At 46.0% G+C, this 18,110-nt stretch overlaps 1 protein-coding gene across 3 annotated transcripts in view; it reads left to right on the forward strand.

The window, feature by feature from the left end:
- The window catches only part of OVCH1 (ovochymase 1), a 413,341-nt gene that overhangs the window by 227,418 nt on the left and 167,813 nt on the right, over positions 1-18,110 (forward strand). For 2 of the 3 annotated variants that reach the window (XM_033953446.1, XM_033953444.1), the window contains exons 19-20: positions 692-846; positions 7,380-7,536. In XM_033953446.1, the coding sequence (XP_033809337.1) occupies positions 692-846; positions 7,380-7,536 (312 nt within the window). The remainder of the gene's footprint in view (positions 1-691; positions 847-7,379; positions 7,537-18,110) is intronic. The other variant, XM_033953447.1, reaches the window with a different exon arrangement.

Genomic DNA, 18,110 nt, shown 5'->3' on the forward strand with positions numbered 1-18,110 from the left:
CACCACTGGGCATAGGATGAAGTTAAGATGTGATAGGCTATGGAGTAATCTAAGGAAATACTTTTTTTTTTTACAGAAAGGGTGGTAGAACAGTCTCCCGGAAGAGGTGGTGGAGTCAGAGACTGTGTCTGAATTCAAGAGGGCCTGGGATAAGCACGTGGGATCTCTCAGAGAGAGAAAAAGATAATGGTTACTAAGGATGGACAGACTAGATGAGCCATTTGGTCTTTATCTCATCATGTTTCTAGAAATATCCCTAGTCCTAACTATAACTTATGAAAAAATATAATGATGCTTGTTTACCGTTTCCAGATATTTTAATATTGAGAAATTGGGAATTTTTATGGCAATGAGAGAATTATGCTTTAGAACAGGGGTGTCTAACCTACAGCCCCGTGAAGTATTTTGTGTTGCCCCGGTCGAGGGCGATGCAGTGTTTTCCTCTGCTGCTCCTGGGTGTATACCATCTTGCCGGCTTCCTCCTCTGTCTTGCTGCAGCATTTGCGCAGCCCCAGAAACATTTTTTTAGCCAGTGCGGCCCAGGGAAGCCAAAAGATTGGACACCCCTGCTTTAGAACATTTCAGCCTGCTTAAGTCACTCTGTACATTCAAAAATTGGACATATTTGTAATCTGACCAAGTAATAATCATATTTCACCCTTCATCTGACCTTCCATAAATTGTTTGCTAGATGGGATGCTGTCTAGTCGTTTGCAGCAGCTGCGGGTACCTATACTGGACAGCAAGATCTGTGAAGTTTCCTATTATGCTAGCCGTCCAGGTGGTATCACAGAGGGAATGCTTTGTGCTGGATTTCCTTCTTCTGGAGGCAAAGATTCCTGTCAGGTCAGTGGTAACCTGAGTCAGAGACATGGAAAATGGGTATATTTTTAAAAAGAACCACCCAAATGAGACTGGAGATAATTTCTTTTCTCTTTATTTCTCTATTTATAGACAGGGACAAGCCTCAGAATATTGAGTATTAGATTTTCACCCATTCAGGGTTCTTTCAAAGAGAGAGACATTTCTTTTCTTTTACTCACATTCACATCACTGGCTTGAACCCAATCTCCTTACCTTCTTTCTAACATTAAGTATAAATTTTATTTCTTCAATAATTTTCATTAAAACTACTGTGTAATTCATCTATAATACAGACTATTTAAACAGTTCATTTCAGAGACTCTGGACCGACAGAAAGTGTACGAGTGCTTAAAAGTGCCATTTCATAAAGTGGCACAATTTACCTTTAGTAAAACCATGTTACTTTGGATCCTTTAACACATTAGATTCTAGAAATTTCATTAACATTTCTTTCAGCAACACTTCCATTTTTCCAATAACTGAAGTGAGACTTACCAGTCTGTAGTTTCCCACTTCATCCCTGCGATCATTTTTGTGAATTGGCACACATCCACTCTTCTCCAATTCTCAGGAACCATCCCCGTCTCTAGAGACTTGTTGAACAAATCTTTAATAGGACAGCCAGAACCGTTCTGAGCTCACTTAATATCCTGGGATGGATCCCGCCCAGTTCCATCGCTTTGACCGCTTTCAGTTTTTCAAGTTCATAAACTCACTCTTCCGTGAACAATGCAGTATATACTTCATTCTCATGTGCAACTTTGCCAGACAATCTTAGTTCTTCTCCAGGATTTTCTTCTGTGAACACAGAAAAGAAGTATTTGTTTTGCATGTTTGCTTTTTCCTCATCAATCTCATCGGTTCATAGCATCTTTTAGTCTCGCAATTCCATTTTCGTCTTCTTCCTTTCACTAATATTTCAGAAATTTTTTTTTGTCTTTCTTTACATTTGTAGCCATTTGCTCTTCCGCTTGTGCTTTGACCAGTCATATCTCTCTCTTGGCTTCTTTCAGTTTCACCTAGTAGTCCTTTCTGTACACCTCTTCTTGAGTTTTTTTTATATTTCACAAATGCCAACTCTTTTGCATTTATTTTCTCTACCACTAGTTTAGAGAACCATATGTTTCCTTTTTCTCTTGTTTTTATTTATTTTCTTCACATAAAGGTCAGTACCATTTTTATTGCTCCTTTCAGCTTAGACCATTGATTTTCCACTTCTGTTATGTCCTCTATTCCTAACAGCTCTTCCTTGAGGTACCAGCCTCCTCCCTGCCAGGCATTGCACCCAGCCCCTTCCCTCCATCCCTTGCCAGGGTCAGCACACAGCCCCCTTTCCTCCCTCTCTCCCTTTCAGGCTCTCCACCCTGTCCTCCATCTATGCCCTGTCTATATTCGTACCACCTCTGCCGCTGGAATCCCTGGTGGTCCAGAAGTGTAACGGGCAGGAGTGAGTTTTCCATGGTCCTGCCCTTCTGCTAATCCTGTTGGTCACTGCTGTGATTTTTGGTTTCAGCCTTTGAGCGGTACCGAGCAGGAGCATGCTTTGACGATGCTGCGCAGCGCTAAACGGCTTGCTGAATTTAGCAATTGAAACTCCGTCTGAGTAGAGGAGTGGGTTATTTATTTTGTATTTTTACCTTTGGACTTCCTTTTTTTATTTCATTCTGGTATCAGCTTTTTGTTCTGTATTTTTCTGGAGTTAGGGACACTTTTTGAGAATCACGTTGGGACTGTGCACCATTGCTAATTTTCTATGAAGATTATTTTGGACTGTGAGTGCTTATCTATCTTTCTCCATGTCATTTGGAGATGTTGGACCTTTATCATCTTAAAACAGCTTCTGGCATTCAGATAAGTGATCATCTTTATACTCTAAGTCCTAATATTTGACTTGAAGCTATGCTTGGATAATCAGACTGTTTTATGCAGCTATTTACTCGTATGTAACGATTCAGTGAATGCTATCTTTCTTTAGTAGTATCTGTTAGCCAATTAGAGGTTTGCGATAAGGACGGCATGCTGATATGATGGTCCTTTAACTCATTGGTCTTTATTGTGACCAGTTTGTGGGGGTGCTGAGGGACACGGACCTGCGGTTGGAGAGACAAGAGAAGATAGAGAGGACAGCAATCGTCATGAGGGACTCCATCATCAGACAAGTCGACAGCCACATAGCAGGAAGCAGACAGGATTGGCTGGTGACCTGTCTACCTGGAGCCAAGATAGAAGATATAGTGAGCCGCATCAACAGCGTGGAAGAGGAAGATACAGCGGTGGTGATCCACGTGGGGACAAACAACGTGAGCAACAAGAACTACAGCAGAAAAGGACTAAAGGACCAGTTCCAGATGCTAGGAGGGAAACTGAAGACCAGAATTATGAGGGTAGCATTCTCAGAGATCCTGCCGGTACCCAGGGCCGACGAGAGGAGGCAGACGGAGCTGCAAGCAGTCAATGCGTGGATGAGGCGCTGGTGTGAGGAAGAAGGATTCCACTTTGTGCGCAACTGGACGACATTCTGGGAGAAGAGCAAGCTATACAGGAAGGATGGGCTCCACCTCAGCGGAGATGGAACGAGGCTACCTGCAAGCTACATCGAGAAAGAAATTGAAGTTTTTAAACTAGGAAGATGGGAAAAGCCAACAGTCGACCAAGAGTCGATGGTTCGGGAAACGGTATACCCAGAGGATACCGTGCAGGAAGATAGCGGGGAAGACTCATCGGATCATAGGTAAGACAGAAATTCTAACGGATCGAAAGGGACACAAGAGGGAAGGAAATGCAAGAAAGTGTACGTATATGAACGCAAAGAGCCTAAGGAATAACATGGGGGAATTGGTAGCTATGGCATAAAAAGATAACCTGTAGACTCAATTCCCTCTTTGTTGTATAGGACAATACCCCCACCTTTTTGACCTACTGCGGTATAGCTTGTATCCCAGTAGAAGTGTCCCAGATGTTTTCCTCATTCCACCATGTTTCAGTGATGCCGATGACAAACTAAACACATTTTTTGTGTCTGTATTTACCAAAGAGGATATACACAACATACCAGAAGCTGACAGGCTATAAGCAGGAAATGAAGACGGGAAACTGACAGGGTTGATGGTCAGTCTAGTAGAGGTATGCAAGCAGATTGATAGGCTTAAAATCGATAAATCCCCAGGACCGGATGGCATCCATCCGAGGGTAATCAAGGAACTGAAAGGGACTATAGCTGAACTGCTCCAACTAATAGCCAATCTGTCGGTCAAATCGGGAAGGATTCCAAAAGAATGGAAAGTGGCGAATGTTATGCCAATCTTCAAGAAAGGTTTGAGGGGAGAACCAGGAAACTACAGACAGGTAAGTCTGACCTCAGTACCGGGAAAGATGGTAGAGGTGCTGATAAAGAGCCGCATCATTGATCACCTAGACCAGGGGTAGGCAATTCCAGTCCTCGAGAGCCAGAGGCAGGTCAGGTTTTCAGGATATCCACAATAAATATGCATGAGATAGAGCTCCATCTCAAGGAGGCAGTGCACGCAAATCCATCTTAACATATTCATTGAGGATATTCTGAAAACCTGACCTGGCTCCGGCTCTCGAGAATTAGAATTGCCTACCCCTGAACTAGGTGGACACAATCTGATGAGGACCAGCCAGCATGGCTTCAGCAAAGGAAGATCTTGCTTGACGAACTTGCTGCACTTCTTCAAGGGAGTAAACAGGCAGATAGACAAGGGCGGCCCTGTCGACATTGTATATCTGGATTTTCAGAAGGTGTTCGACAAGGTCCCGCATGAACAAATACTTCGAAAAATTGCGAGCCATGGAATCGAGGGTGAAATACTCGCATGGATTAAAAACTGGTTGGCAGATAGGAAACAGAGAGTAGGGGTAAATGGACAACACTCAGACTGGAAAAGCATCACGAGTAGAGTGCCGCAGGGTTCAGTGCTTGGACCTGTGCTCTTCAACATATTTATAAACGACTTGGAAATTGGTACGACGAGTGAGGTGATTAAATTTGCAGATGATACAAAGTTATTCAGAGTAGTGAGGACACAGAAGGATTGCGAAGACCTGTAATGTGACAAATACGCTCGAGAAATGGGCTGCGACATGGCTAATGAGGTTTAACGTGGATAAGTGTAAGGTGATGCATGTCAGTAACAAAAATCTTATACACGAATACAGGATTTCTGGTGCAGTACTTGGAGAGACCCCCCCAGGAAAGAGACTTAGCAGTACTGGTTGACAAGTCAATGAAGCTGTTTGCGCAATGTGCGGCGGCGAAAAGGGCGAACAGATTGCTAGGAATGATTAAAAAGGGGATCACAAACAGATCAGAGAATGTTATCATGCCGCTGTACCAGGCCATGGTACCCCCCCCCCCCCCCCCAGAATACTGCGTCCAGCACTAGTCGCTGTACATGAAGGACACGGTACTACTCAAGAGGGTCCAGAGGGATTGGAGGAGTTGCCGTACAGTGAGAGATTAGAGAAACTGGGCCTCTTCTCCCTTGAAAAAAGGAGACTGAGAGGGGACATGATCGAAACATTCAAGAGATTGAAGGGAATAGACTTAGTAGATAAAGACAGGTTGCAGCAATTCTTATGTTCCTATGTTCACCCTCTCCAAGGTAGAGTGAATGAGAGGGCGCACTCTAAAGTTAAAAGGGGATAGGTTCTGTATAAATGTAAGGAAGTTCTTCCTCACCCAGAGTGGTAGAAAACTGGAACGTTCTTCAGGAGGCTGTTATAGGGGAAAACACCCTCCAGGAATTCAAGTCAGTTAGACACATTCCTGATGAACCAGAAAGTACTCAGGTAAGGCTAGACTCGGGGCACTGGTCTTTGACCTAAGGGCTGCCGCGTGAGCGGACTGCTGGGCACAATGGACCACTGGTCTGACCCAGCAGCAGCAATTCTTATGTACTACACTATAAAGATATAGGTTTATTATTTTTCATACATTTTTTATATTTTATATTTTTTTTGATTAAACATTTTTTTTTTAAATGGATATAAAATAAACCCACCAGGATGTTTGGGAAAAAAAACAGCCAATTGGGCAGGAAAATCAAATTGAAAAATCGATTCAATAGGCTTAATCGAATTAAAATATTTTTTCCTGAATTGGGCAGCACTACTCTACCCCTTTTTCTTCAGACTCTGACCATATTTCTAGCTGCCCATATTTGGGCACTGTTCTCTTTTTTTTCACATGCTCATCCCTCACATGACATGCTTAGAGCATCTTTTTAAACAATAGTCCTTATGGTAAATTCTGCTGACTCCTCTTGATACAATGTTCATTTGACTGTAGGTATTGTATTCAATATCTCAGGAATGCCCTCTCCCATCTTTTGAGTCAGCAATACTTGTTACTTGTATGTGCACACAGTGTTTGACAAACTCCTTCTGGAATTTTACCAGTATTTCATTTAGTTTTCCATTACCACTTTATTATATATTCTTTATAATATTATCTCTTTAGTGACCCCCTGCCTTATTAGAATTATATGTATAAGTAATATCTTTATAGTTTTTCTGTAGTTATTTGACCACACCTGATCATATGCAAGTATTATAAAATTTAAGTGTTCACCCCCCTCTGTTATTCTGCGATAATTAACACCATTAGAAAATATTAGTATTTTCATTTCTTACACTAGCATAAGTTTGATTCCTAAGGACTTTCAAATTTTTTTCTGGAGTTCAAAATGCATAATCAGCAAAGTAGAGATTATGTAAGGTATTATTAAATAGGGCCTATTAAATAGGGTTACCAGATGTCTGAATTTACCCGTACATGTTCTCTTTTTAGAGGACTGATCGGATGCCCGGATGGATTGTGTAAAATCTGGCAGTTTGTCTGGGTTTCAGAAGATATCAGCTCTGCCAGAGCTCAAGGCTGTGTCTGTACTCATAGAGAATAACACTTGACATAATTTGTCCACATCCCTATGGATAACCGTGAGAAATCATCCTATGTCATTTGTTAGTGTTTATCTCAACCTCAAGTCCTTCTACACCAGCATTCTTCAATGCAAGGCTTTTGGGGGTCAGTGGTTGTGCCCAGTCATACTCTGATTCTTCCCTCTCTCCTTAAAGAATAACATGGGAAAGTTCCCAGCGGTTAACCACGGGGACAGGAACAAATTATGTCACGGTGTTATTCTCTAGTCTGGAGGGCTTCTGAGCATGTGTGGATGTGATGCGATAATGTCACACACATGGCATCCGCATATGTTTTAGAGGCCCTCCGGATGTGACCCTGAGCTCGGGGAAGGAGAGATGAGGTTTATGTCGGGGCGTGGCTGAGGCAGAATGGTGAGGACTGGAGGCAAGGTGGGGGTGGTAACCCTACTTATTAAGCAAGTACAAGAAAAGTTTCTATTAGATACATTCTGCTTCCGAATTAGTGTTTGTTTGCCATATCTTATGAAGGTTACTTATAAAGGTAAAGCAATAGGAACACAATCTTCATGGATAAACTTTTCTAGTGAAATAATAATTTTGTGTTTCAGGGTGATTCTGGTGGCCCTTTAGTTTGTCGTAATGAAACGGAGCCATTCATTCTCTATGGTATTATCAGCTGGGGTGTTGGTTGTGCAAGGCCTAAAAAACCTGGGGTGTATACAAGAGTGAGAGTCTATCTAAACTGGATCCATCGCACTATAAAAGGTATATAATTGTGATGTTCACGAGAGTACAAGAGAGATGTACTGTATTTTTCAGACCATAAGACGCACCCTAGATTTAGAGGAGGAATAGAAGAAAATAAACATTCTGAACCAAATTCACCCTGCAAGGCTCTGCACCCTGTGCCCCCCTCCCTTCCAGGCTCTGCACCCTGTTCCCCCCTCTGGTGGTCTAGTGGTAGGCCAGGCAGGGACAGGGCACAGATGTCAAGGCAGATGACTTTTTAAAATATGCAATGTCATCTCAGTAGCAACTGTAGAAAAATAGACAAATATAGTGCAAAATATAGACAGCAGATATAAATTCTCAAAACTGACACAATTTGATCACTAAATTGAAAATAAAATCATTTTTCCTACCTTTGTTGTCTGGTGATTTCTTTCTTTCTTTCTTTCTTTCTTTCTTTCCTTTCTTCCTCAGGCCCAACAATTGTCCCTTCCGCCCTCCCTCCCTCCCTGCTATGTTCCCCTCACTGCCTTCCAGCCTTTGTCCTCTCCCCCCCTTCTACAGGCCCAACAATTATCCCTTCTTCCCTCCCTGCTATGTTCCCCCTCATTGCTTTCCAGCCTCTGTCCTCTTCCACCCCCCCCCCCCCCACCAAGCCTGCCCGCCAGCTGGATTTAGTTACCGCTCACTGCTGCTGCTGTGAGGACACGTCGACGAAGCAGCGATGGGGGGGACTCCTAGCTCAGCAGTGCTGTGGTCTGAGACCGAAGGATGAGTGGGGAGCCGGCACAGAACGAATTACTGGGAAGGGCCAGGCAGGAGCAGCGATTGAACGCCACCGGCCCAGCAGCCTTATCCCCAACATCAATTCTGATGTCAGGAGTAAAGCTGCTGGGCTGGCGGTATGCAGTCGCTCCATAAGAGGCATCCTTTTTTCCACCCACTTTTTTGGGGGAAAAAAGTGTCTTATGGTCCGAAAAATACTTTTTTTCTTTTTTAACTTTCTATGCCTCTTATTACATAAACTTATATAAATAACTGCATTTGTTAGTGCTTTGTCAGATACCAGTAGATCTATGGGAGAACTGAGTACACTTCTCCCTCTGTATTCGTGGTGGATGCGGGCGGAACATAGCCGTAAATATAAAAAACCATGAATAACTTTTTATGTTTGCGGTTTTTTGTAGCAGCCACCATTATTACTATTGAAATTCGCGATTTTCAGGGTGATAGCAGGCAAGCAGCGTTTTTTTCTGCACACTGGGAAGCAGTAAATTTGAGGGTGAATGCTGGTAAGCGTTATACATTTTTATTGGTACAGTAAAGGAAAAGGAACTTTACTCATGATGTAATTTGGGGGAGAGGAGTCAGCATGCGAAAAATCGCAAATAAGCGAAACCGTGAGTGCTGAAACCATGAATATGGAGGGAGAAGTGTATGTGAAATTTAGTTGGGTACTAAAGAATAACTGGTCAAGCCTTAGCCTTCTCCCATACACACAATAAAGGAGCAGGAGTAGCAGACATTATAAAATCAAGCTCAGTATATAACCATAGGGCAAATAGATGATTATGTCAATGTCCAACATCACTACATGTGACTGAAAAATCAAATTATATAATTAAAACACATCATATATAATTCATTAATTTTGATTTCAAAAACTCACACTAAGTATAATGAATTCTAGGAGGTGGAAATCAGATCATACGATCTCTTATAACATGTATGGTATTTCAGATCCCTATCCTGGGACCATAGCTTTAATCATATTCATACCACCATCCCTCACACATACCACGGAATAATACCCTTTACCAATTGCTAAAACTTTCCCTTGTCTTGAAGAGAAGGGAGCTGCGGCGCGAAGAAACTAACAAGCAGCCACGTGGCAGAAGGAGGTGGTAGCGGCTTTGGCAGCAGTTTTGCAGCAGGGAGAGGAGAGGTAGCCGGGAGAAGAAGCGGGCAGCGGCAAGAGTTAGCTCCGCCCACCTGCATCACCAGCCGCGTCACCAGCCGAGTCAGCGCTCGGACTCCCCCTTAAGAGAAGGGAGCCGCGGCGCAAAGAAACTAACAAGCAGCCGCGTGGCAGAAGGAGGTGGTAGTGGCTTTGGCAGCAGTTTTGCAGCAGGGAGAGGAGAGGTAGCCGGGAGAGGAAGAGGTCAGCGGCAGCGGTGAGGAGTGGGCAGCGGTGAGAATTAGCTCCGCCCACCCACGTCAGCCCACCCACGTCACCAGCCGAATCAGCGCCCGGACTCCCTCTTAAGAGGGGGGAGCCAACGGCGCGCGGCCGTTTGGCGCGCAGCGAAGGCGAGCGGCAAAGGCGCTCACCTTAGCGAGAGCGCCTTTGCGAAGGGCCTTGAGAAGGGCTGAGCATAGACAGCCAAGAACTCCAGAACACCAGGTAAGGAAGAAGCGAACACGCACGTAAGGAGAGCATACACATAACACACACAAGAGCATACACAAAACAACACACACAAGAAGAAAACACACAATAAGACACACACAAGACAGGAAAGGACAAAGAAGCAGCAGACTCCAGGGACAAGAAAGAGGCCCAAGGGAGGACAACAGACCCACCAAGACAAAAAGCGGCAGAAGAAGTAGACAGGAAAGAGCCAAGCACGGGAGAAAGCACAGCGCCCGCCCTCATAAAGACATACGACAGAGGAGAGAGCATCTTAGTGGACTGCGAAGAAAGAGAAATGGAAGCAGCAGGAACCCGGAGGAGCTTCCCAGTGTACTGCACGGAGTGTCATATGTATGACTACCTTCCCTCGGGAAGGCAGGCATACATATGTGGTCGGTGTCAGGAACTGGAAAGCCTGAAGAAGGAAGTTGGTCGACTGCAGTGCAGGGTTCAAGAGCTGGAGGGGCTCCACATCTCGGAAGCACCGTTCAAGACAATTGAAGACCCTGCAAGAGAGAGCCACATCGAGGAGCAAGTAAGGGAGCTCAAGAGATTCATCGAGGAGGCCTACAGGCAGGTAGAAGTGCAGGATCAGCAGCAGCGCTGGAGCGAGGAAGCTACGCCTACAAGAGATGGAGAACAGGGCCAACAGACACCAAGGATGAAGGACCACATGGAAGATTCGAGCAAGCAGACAGGGCGAAAACTGGCCGGTACCCTGAAAGAGAAGTACTAAACCACACTGAGGATATAGACTTGAGACCAGTGAGAAAGCTGAAGAAGGGGAAATCTGCAGTCGTCGTGGGAGACTCAATCCTGAGAGAAGTGGACAGTCACATAGCAGGAGGGAGAGAAGATCGGCTAGTGACCTGTCTCCCAGGAGCAAGAATGAAGGACATCACTGACAGAATTGAGAGGATCCTGGACAGCGCAGAAACAGAAGAGAAAGCAGTCATAATTCACGTGGGAACAAATGATGTCAACAGGAGAAATTACAGCAGGACTACGCTAACTGAACACTTCAAGATCCTAGGAAGGAAACTGAAGCTGAGGACACAGAAGATAGCATTCTCAGAGATTCTGCCAGTACCGAGGGCAGATGTGAAGAGGCAGACTGAGCTACAAGCAATAAACGCATGGTTGAGGAGATGGTGCGAAGAAGAAGGATTCCTTTTTGTGAGGAACTGGACAACTTTTTTGGGGAAGAACAAGCTCTTCAGGAGGGACAGACTACACCTGAGCATGGCAGGAACGAGGCTGCTAGCAAACAACGTCAAGAGAGGAATTGAGCAGGCTTTAAATTGAGAAGAAGGGGAAAGCCTACAGTCGACCTGTCGTCGACGGTTCGGACAAGAGTATCCAAAGAAGATACTGAACGGCAAAAATGCTGGGAACAAGCAAGAGACGAACAACAGAAACTGTTGACCAACAGGAGGGGCAAACAGATAAAATTAGAGGAACAGGAGAAATCGGAAAATCAGGTTGCAGACGAAAAAGATGCACCAGAAAATGAGGAGGAAAGGAGCAGAAATCAGGGACTGGCAGCCCAAATAGGGGATGGCAAGAGGAGCAAAACACATGAAAAACCAGCAGGGAAAAGAAAAGACCGGGACTTAAATTGCTTGTACGCAAATGCAAGGAGCCTAAAGACCAAAATGGGAGAATTAGAAGTTAAAGCCAAAAAAGAGGACCTAGACATCATTGGAATCACGGAAACATGGTGGAATGAGGATAACCACTGAGATGTAGTACTGCCACGGTACAAACTCTATAGAAGAGACAGGACCCACAAGAAGGGTGGAGGAATAGCACTATACATAAAAGACACCATTCCCTCGTCCGGAGTGGATATAGAACCAAAAGTGGAAGGATTGGAGTCATTATGGGTTAAATTACCAAGAAAAAATGGACTTGACGTAAAATTGGGTCTGTACTATCGTCCGCCTGGAGAAACGGAAGCAAACGACAAAGATCTGGCAGCAGAATTGAGGCGGGAAGGCAAAAACAGGAACGTGACAGTAATGGGAGATTTTAACTACCCCGGGATAAACTGGAGTATTGGAAACTCGAACTGTGCGAGGGAAACAGAATTCTTAGAGGATGTGAGGGACTGCTTTATGGATCAGCTTGTCAGTTATTGGAAAAATGGAAGCGTTGCTGAAAGAAATGTTAATGAAATTTCTAGAATCTAATGTGTTAAAGGATCCAAAGCAACAGGGTTTTACTAAAGGTAAATTGTGCCAAACAAATCTGATTGAATTTTTTGATTGTGCGACCAGAGAATTGGACCAAGGACATATGCTAGATGTAATTTACTTAGATTTCAGCAAAGCATTTGAACAAACTTGATGAGCTGAAGTTAGGAGCTAAAGTGGTGAACTGGTTTAGAAACTGATTGACTGACAGACTCTTCGCGGAGGGCACCAGCTGCTACACGAGAATCACAGGATTTTATGCTTCCGGGATTATTCCACCAAGGTGGCCCAACAGCACCACCAGTTTAGTCTTCTCTGCTCGCACCTTTTTGCAAGATCTGGTTTGCTCTTTTATATCCTGCAAAGCTCCGCATCTCTCATAATGGATCTACCAGCTTCTATGAAACTGTGGATGCAGCTCAGGGCTTCCTGGACCAGTTGGAGGAGAAGGGGGGGTTTGCCTTTCTCAACAACACCTTGACTTCAGTTTCATCCTTAGCTGCTTTGGTTTTTGATTGTTGCCACTTGTTGTCTTCACTTCATTATTTCTGGACCCTAGCTAGTGGACCCCTATGGAAGATTCTTGGCTGGGCTCTTTTTTTGTAGCTGGGATGGGTTCCTAGCCTTCACAGATGCCTATGGACTGACTGGACTGCTTCCATGCCTATTGGATACTTACCTGGGTCCTGCGGCTGGCCCTGTGCCCTCAGAGCTGGTTGGTCACTGGTCTTGATCTGCTGCTTGCGGCTCTGGCTCTGGGGGCTAGCGACCTATCTTTTCTGTGGCCCCGTTCTCTGCTCCTCTGGCACTGGGAGTGCCCATCTTTTCCTCTCCTGGAACTGACCTGGTGTGGTGGGAGCATCCGAGACGTGATCTCTAGCTGGGGCGTGCTTTTGGGGGCCTGGCTTATTGCAGCAGCAGTGGGATACAGCAAATGGGATACAGCACTGCCGGGGTACAAGCTCTATCACCAGGATAGGTCAGGACAGAAAGGAGGTGGAATAGCACTATACATAAAAGAAAGTATACAATTGACTAGAATGGACACAGCAGAGACGACCAACAAGCTGGAATCGCTATGGGTTAAAATACCAGGAAGGAAAGGGCCTGAAATAAAGATGGGGCCTATACTATCGTCCACCCGGGCAAACCGGAGATATCGATGAAGAAATGGAAGCCAAGATGAAGCGAGAATGCAAAAGCAGTAACACGGTTATTATGGGAGACTACCCCGGGATAGACTGGAGTCTTGGAAGCTCAAGATGCGCTAGGGAGACAGAATTCCTGGAGACTACACAAGATTGCTTCATGGAGCAGCTTGTTAGAGAACCGACGAGAGGAAATGCCACTCTGGATCTAATCCTAAATGGGTTAAGGGGACCTGCAAAGGAAGTGGAAGTAGTGGGATCGTTGGGAAACGGCGATCATAATATGATAAAGTTCAAGGTTGAGGTAGGAATACTGAAAGGAAAGAGAACCATAGTGACAACTTTCAACTTCAGGAAAGGAAACCACAAAGCAATGAGGGGAATGGTAAGGAAGAAACTTAGGAACATTTCCAAAAAATGGCAAACGGTAGAACATGTCTGGTCTTTTTTCAAAGACACGGTGAGCGAGGCGCATAATCTGTATATCCCCAGATTAAGAAAGGGGTGCAAAAAGAGTCGAACAAAAGACCCGGCGTGGATAACTAATATAGTGAAGGAAGCGACAGGCAATAAGAAAAATTCATTCTGAAAATGGAAAAAGGACAAAACCAAGGGGAACTGGAAAGAGCACAGGAGGTATCAAAAAGAATGTCACCATGTGGTTCGAAAAGCCAAAAGAGAGTATGAAGAGAGGCTAGCCAGGGAAGCACAAAATTTCAAACCGTTCTTTAGATATGTTAAAGAGAAGCAGCCGGCTAGGGAGGAGGTGGGACCGCTGGACGACGGTGACAGGAGGGGAGTGGTGAAGGAGGAGAAAGGTCGCGGAAAGACTTAACATGTTCTTTTCGTCTGTATTTACAAACAAAGACCCAACCAACATACCGGAACCTGAGCAATTCTTCAATGGAAATCGAGCAGAAAAATTAACATCCATGGAAGTGAGCCTTGAAGATGTGCACAGGCAGATAGAAAAACTAAAAACTGACAAATCCCCGGGTCCGGACGGAATCCATCCAAGGGTTCTGAAGGAATTAAAGGAGGAGATAACAGAACTACTGCAGCAAATTTGCAACCTATCCCTGAAAACAGGCGTGATCCCGGAGGATTGGAAGATAGCCAATATTACGCCCATCTTTAAAAAGGGATCAATAGGTGACCTGGGAAACTACAGACCGGTGAGTCTGACCTTGGTTCCGGGGAAAATGGCGGAAGCACTGATAAAACATCGATGAACATTTTGAAAGAAACGAACTTCTGATAACCAGCCAACATGGCATCTGCAGGGGGAGATTGTGCCTAACTAACAACTTATTACACTTCTTCGAAGGAATTAACAAACGGATGGACAGAGGAGACCCCATAGACATCATATACCTAGATTTCCAAAAAGCCTTTGACAAGGTGCCTCATGACCGTCTACTCCGGAAACTGAAGAACCATGGGGTGGACGGAGGCGTACATAGATGGATCAGAAACTGGTTGGCGGGTAGGAAACGGAGGAGGACTGGAGGAGGGTCACGAGTGGTGTTCCGCAGGGCTCGGTGCTCGGGTCACTGCTATTTAATATATTCATAAATGATCTAAAAACAGGGACGAAGTGTGAGATGATAAAATTTGCTGACGCACCAAACTATTTAGTGGAGCTCGGACTAAGGAGGACTGTGAAAAATTGCAAAGGGACTTGAACAAACTAGGGGAATGGGCGGCGAGATGGCAGATGAAGTTCAACATTGAGAAATGTAAAGTATTGCATGTGGGAAGCAGAAACCTGAGGTACAACTATATGATGGGAGGGATGTTATTAAATGAGAGTACCCAAGAAAGGGACTTAGGGGTAATGGTGGACATGACAATGAAGCCGATGGCACAGTGCGCAGCGGCCGCTAAGAGAGTGAATAGAATGCTAGGTATGATCAAGAAGGGTATGAAGAAGTTATCCTGCCGTTGTATCGGGCGATGGTGTGTCCGCATCTGGAGTACTGCATCCAATATTGGTCACCGTACCTTAAGAAGGATATGGGAATACTCGAGAGGGTTCAGAGGAGAGCAACACGTCTGATAAAAGGGATGGAAAACCTTTCATATGCTGAGAGATTGGAGAAACGGTCTCTTTTCCCTGGAGAAAAGGAGACTTAGAGGGGATATGATAGACTTACAAGATCATGAAGGGCATAGAGAGAGTAGAAAGGGACAGATTCTTCAAACTTTCAAAAAATAAAAGAACAAGAGGGCATTCAGAAAAGTTGAAAGGGGACAGATTCAAAACAAATGCTAGGAAGTTTTTCTTTACCCAACGTGTGGTGGACACCTGGAATGCGCTTCCAGAAGATGTAATAGGGCAGAGTACGGTACTGGGGTTTAAGAAAGGATTGGACAATTTCCTGCTGGAAAAGAGGATAGAAGGGTGTAGATAGAGGATTATTGCACAGGTCCAGGACCTGATGGGCCACCGCGTGAGCTGGCTGCGATGGACCTCAGGTCTGACCCAGCGGAGGCATTGCTTATGTTCTTATGGATGGGTGCCCTGGTGCTTCAGCCTGGGGACTGCCTATGTGAGTCTCTGGCAGCATTTTGGTTGGCTCAGGCCTGATTGTGTGGATGCTGGTTGACTGTGTTGGGGTGCCTGGTGTGGTGGACTATGGGGTGATGTTGGGTCCTGGGATCTGCCCGATTCTGATTGGCTTTGGAGTGCTTGATGTTGGGTTTGGGTGCATGTGGACCTGGTTTGTATGTTGGTTGGGGGTCTTATTTTGTGTGGTGAGGGCTAGTAGATGTAACCTATTGTTTGGCTCTTTCTGGGTTCACGGGGTTAGTTCATTTTGCTGTTTACTGTGGGATGGTTTCTCAGTTTGGACATTAGGGATAGGGTTAGGACGGGTGTCCTATTGTGACTGGTCCCTAGGGGGGAACCCTATGTTTCTTTTGGGAGGGATGGATTTGTTGGGGATTGCTGGGATTGGTGTCCTGTTGGATTTGGTTGGGGGGTTTGGGATTGCTTGGGTTTGGAGGTGCTGGAAGGGGATGGGGGATGGTTGGGAGGGGGAGAAGGTTTTTTTTGGGTGCTGTGGTTGTGCTACTGGCTTCTATAGGGTTGAACTACAGGGGGGGGGAGCAAGCTGGGATGCCCCCTCTGTGCCTTTGTGGATTCTCTCATTTCATTTCTATGTCCTTTAAATTGCTTTCTTGGAATGTGGGGGGCATTCATTCCCCTATCAAGAGGCAAAAAGTGCTACGGCAGCTTCAACAAAACTGAGCTGACGTGGCTTTTTTTTTTTTTTACAGGAGACACATTTGACTACTGCAGAACATGTGAAGCTCCGCACTTAGTGGGTGGTGGGTAAGGTCCTGGACTCCCCAGCTAATGGGAAAAAGGCTGGAGTGGCTATATTGGTGGGTAAACAACTTCAGTTAGTGGTTCATGTTCATGACACCCTTAGAGACCCGGAGGGTATGTATATTGTTGCCTCAGTTAGTTTGAACAATAAACCTTATATTTTATTTAATCTGTATGCCCCCAATTACCAGGAGCAGGGTTTTTTTTACCATCTAGCGGATCTCTTATCAGTGTATGGGGATATCCCCATGGTGGTGGGTGGTGATTTCAACGATGTGGCTGATCCCCTTTGGGACCGCTCGAAGGGGGTAGGGAGGAAATCTCACAAACCTGCTACCGGAATTGCTATCTTGTACGACTCTTTGGACATGGTGGACGCCTGGAGAGCCTTACATTAGAGAGCTGCACGGGAACGGGGACGACGGGAACCCCCTTTGGGTCACGGGGACGCCCCTAGGGTCGTGGGGATCCCGTGGGGACGCCCCCTAGGGTCACGGGGATCCCGTGGGGATGCCTCCGAGGGTCGCGGGGTTCCTGCGGGGCTGGATGTACTCAGTCGCGCGGCTCTTCTTCTCCCTACCTTCTCTGCTTGCAGCACAGAGCCGAACGGAAGTCTTCCCGACGTCCGCGCTGACGTCGGAGGGGAGGGAGGGCTTAAACAAAGCATCTCTGTCTTCTTCCCTGCCAGCGTCTTCTCCCCACTCTCTCTTCCCCATTTCCTGTCAGTGTCCTTCTCCCCCCTCTGTCTTCCCCATGTCCTTTCAGCGTCCTTCTCCACCCCCCGTCTTCCCCATGTCCTTTCAGCGTCCTTCTCCACCCCTTTGTCTTCCCCAGTGCTTTCAGCATACTTCTCCCCCCTCAGTTTTACCTTAGGCGCCTTTTCCTCTCCACTCCACCTTTCCTCCCTTTCTCCCTCCCTGCCTCTTACTTTTGTGGCGCTTACCCCTTCTTACAGCAGCTGGAGTATTGAAGCTGCTGTAAGAAAGTAATTTAAATTCGCGACTACAGGGCAGGGAGGTTTGACGGACCGGGCCTGTTGGTCGGGGGACCTGGCTGGCTGTGCTGCACCCAGGGCTGACTGCCCCCCGCCTTGTACCACTGCCTTTTCCCTGCCTGCCCTGCCGCAGCACACAGCCGAACGGAAGTCTTCACGATGTCAGCGCTGACGTCGGAGGGAGGGAGGGCTTTGCTTAAGCCCTTCCTCCGACGTCGGCGCTGACATCAGGAAGACTTCAGTTCGGCTGTGTACGGCAGGGCAGGTAGGGAGACGAGCCTCGTGGCTGAATACATCCAGCCCCGCAGGAACCTCGCGACCCTTGGAGGCATCCCCACGGGATCCCCGCGACCCGAAGGGGAACCTGCGGGTCCTGCGGGATTCCTGTCGTCCCCATTCCCGTGCAGCTCTCTAATCCAGACTAATCCAGAGATCATAGGGATGGTGGTGGGGGCTCATCATTTCAAAGTGGCGGCCTTTGCAGACAACATTTTGGCATATTTGACTGATCCTCAGGCCTCTTTGC

This window comes from Geotrypetes seraphini, chromosome 7 (genome assembly GCF_902459505.1).
Source record: "Geotrypetes seraphini chromosome 7, aGeoSer1.1, whole genome shotgun sequence".
Classification (NCBI taxonomy): domain Eukaryota; kingdom Metazoa; phylum Chordata; class Amphibia; order Gymnophiona; family Dermophiidae; genus Geotrypetes; species Geotrypetes seraphini.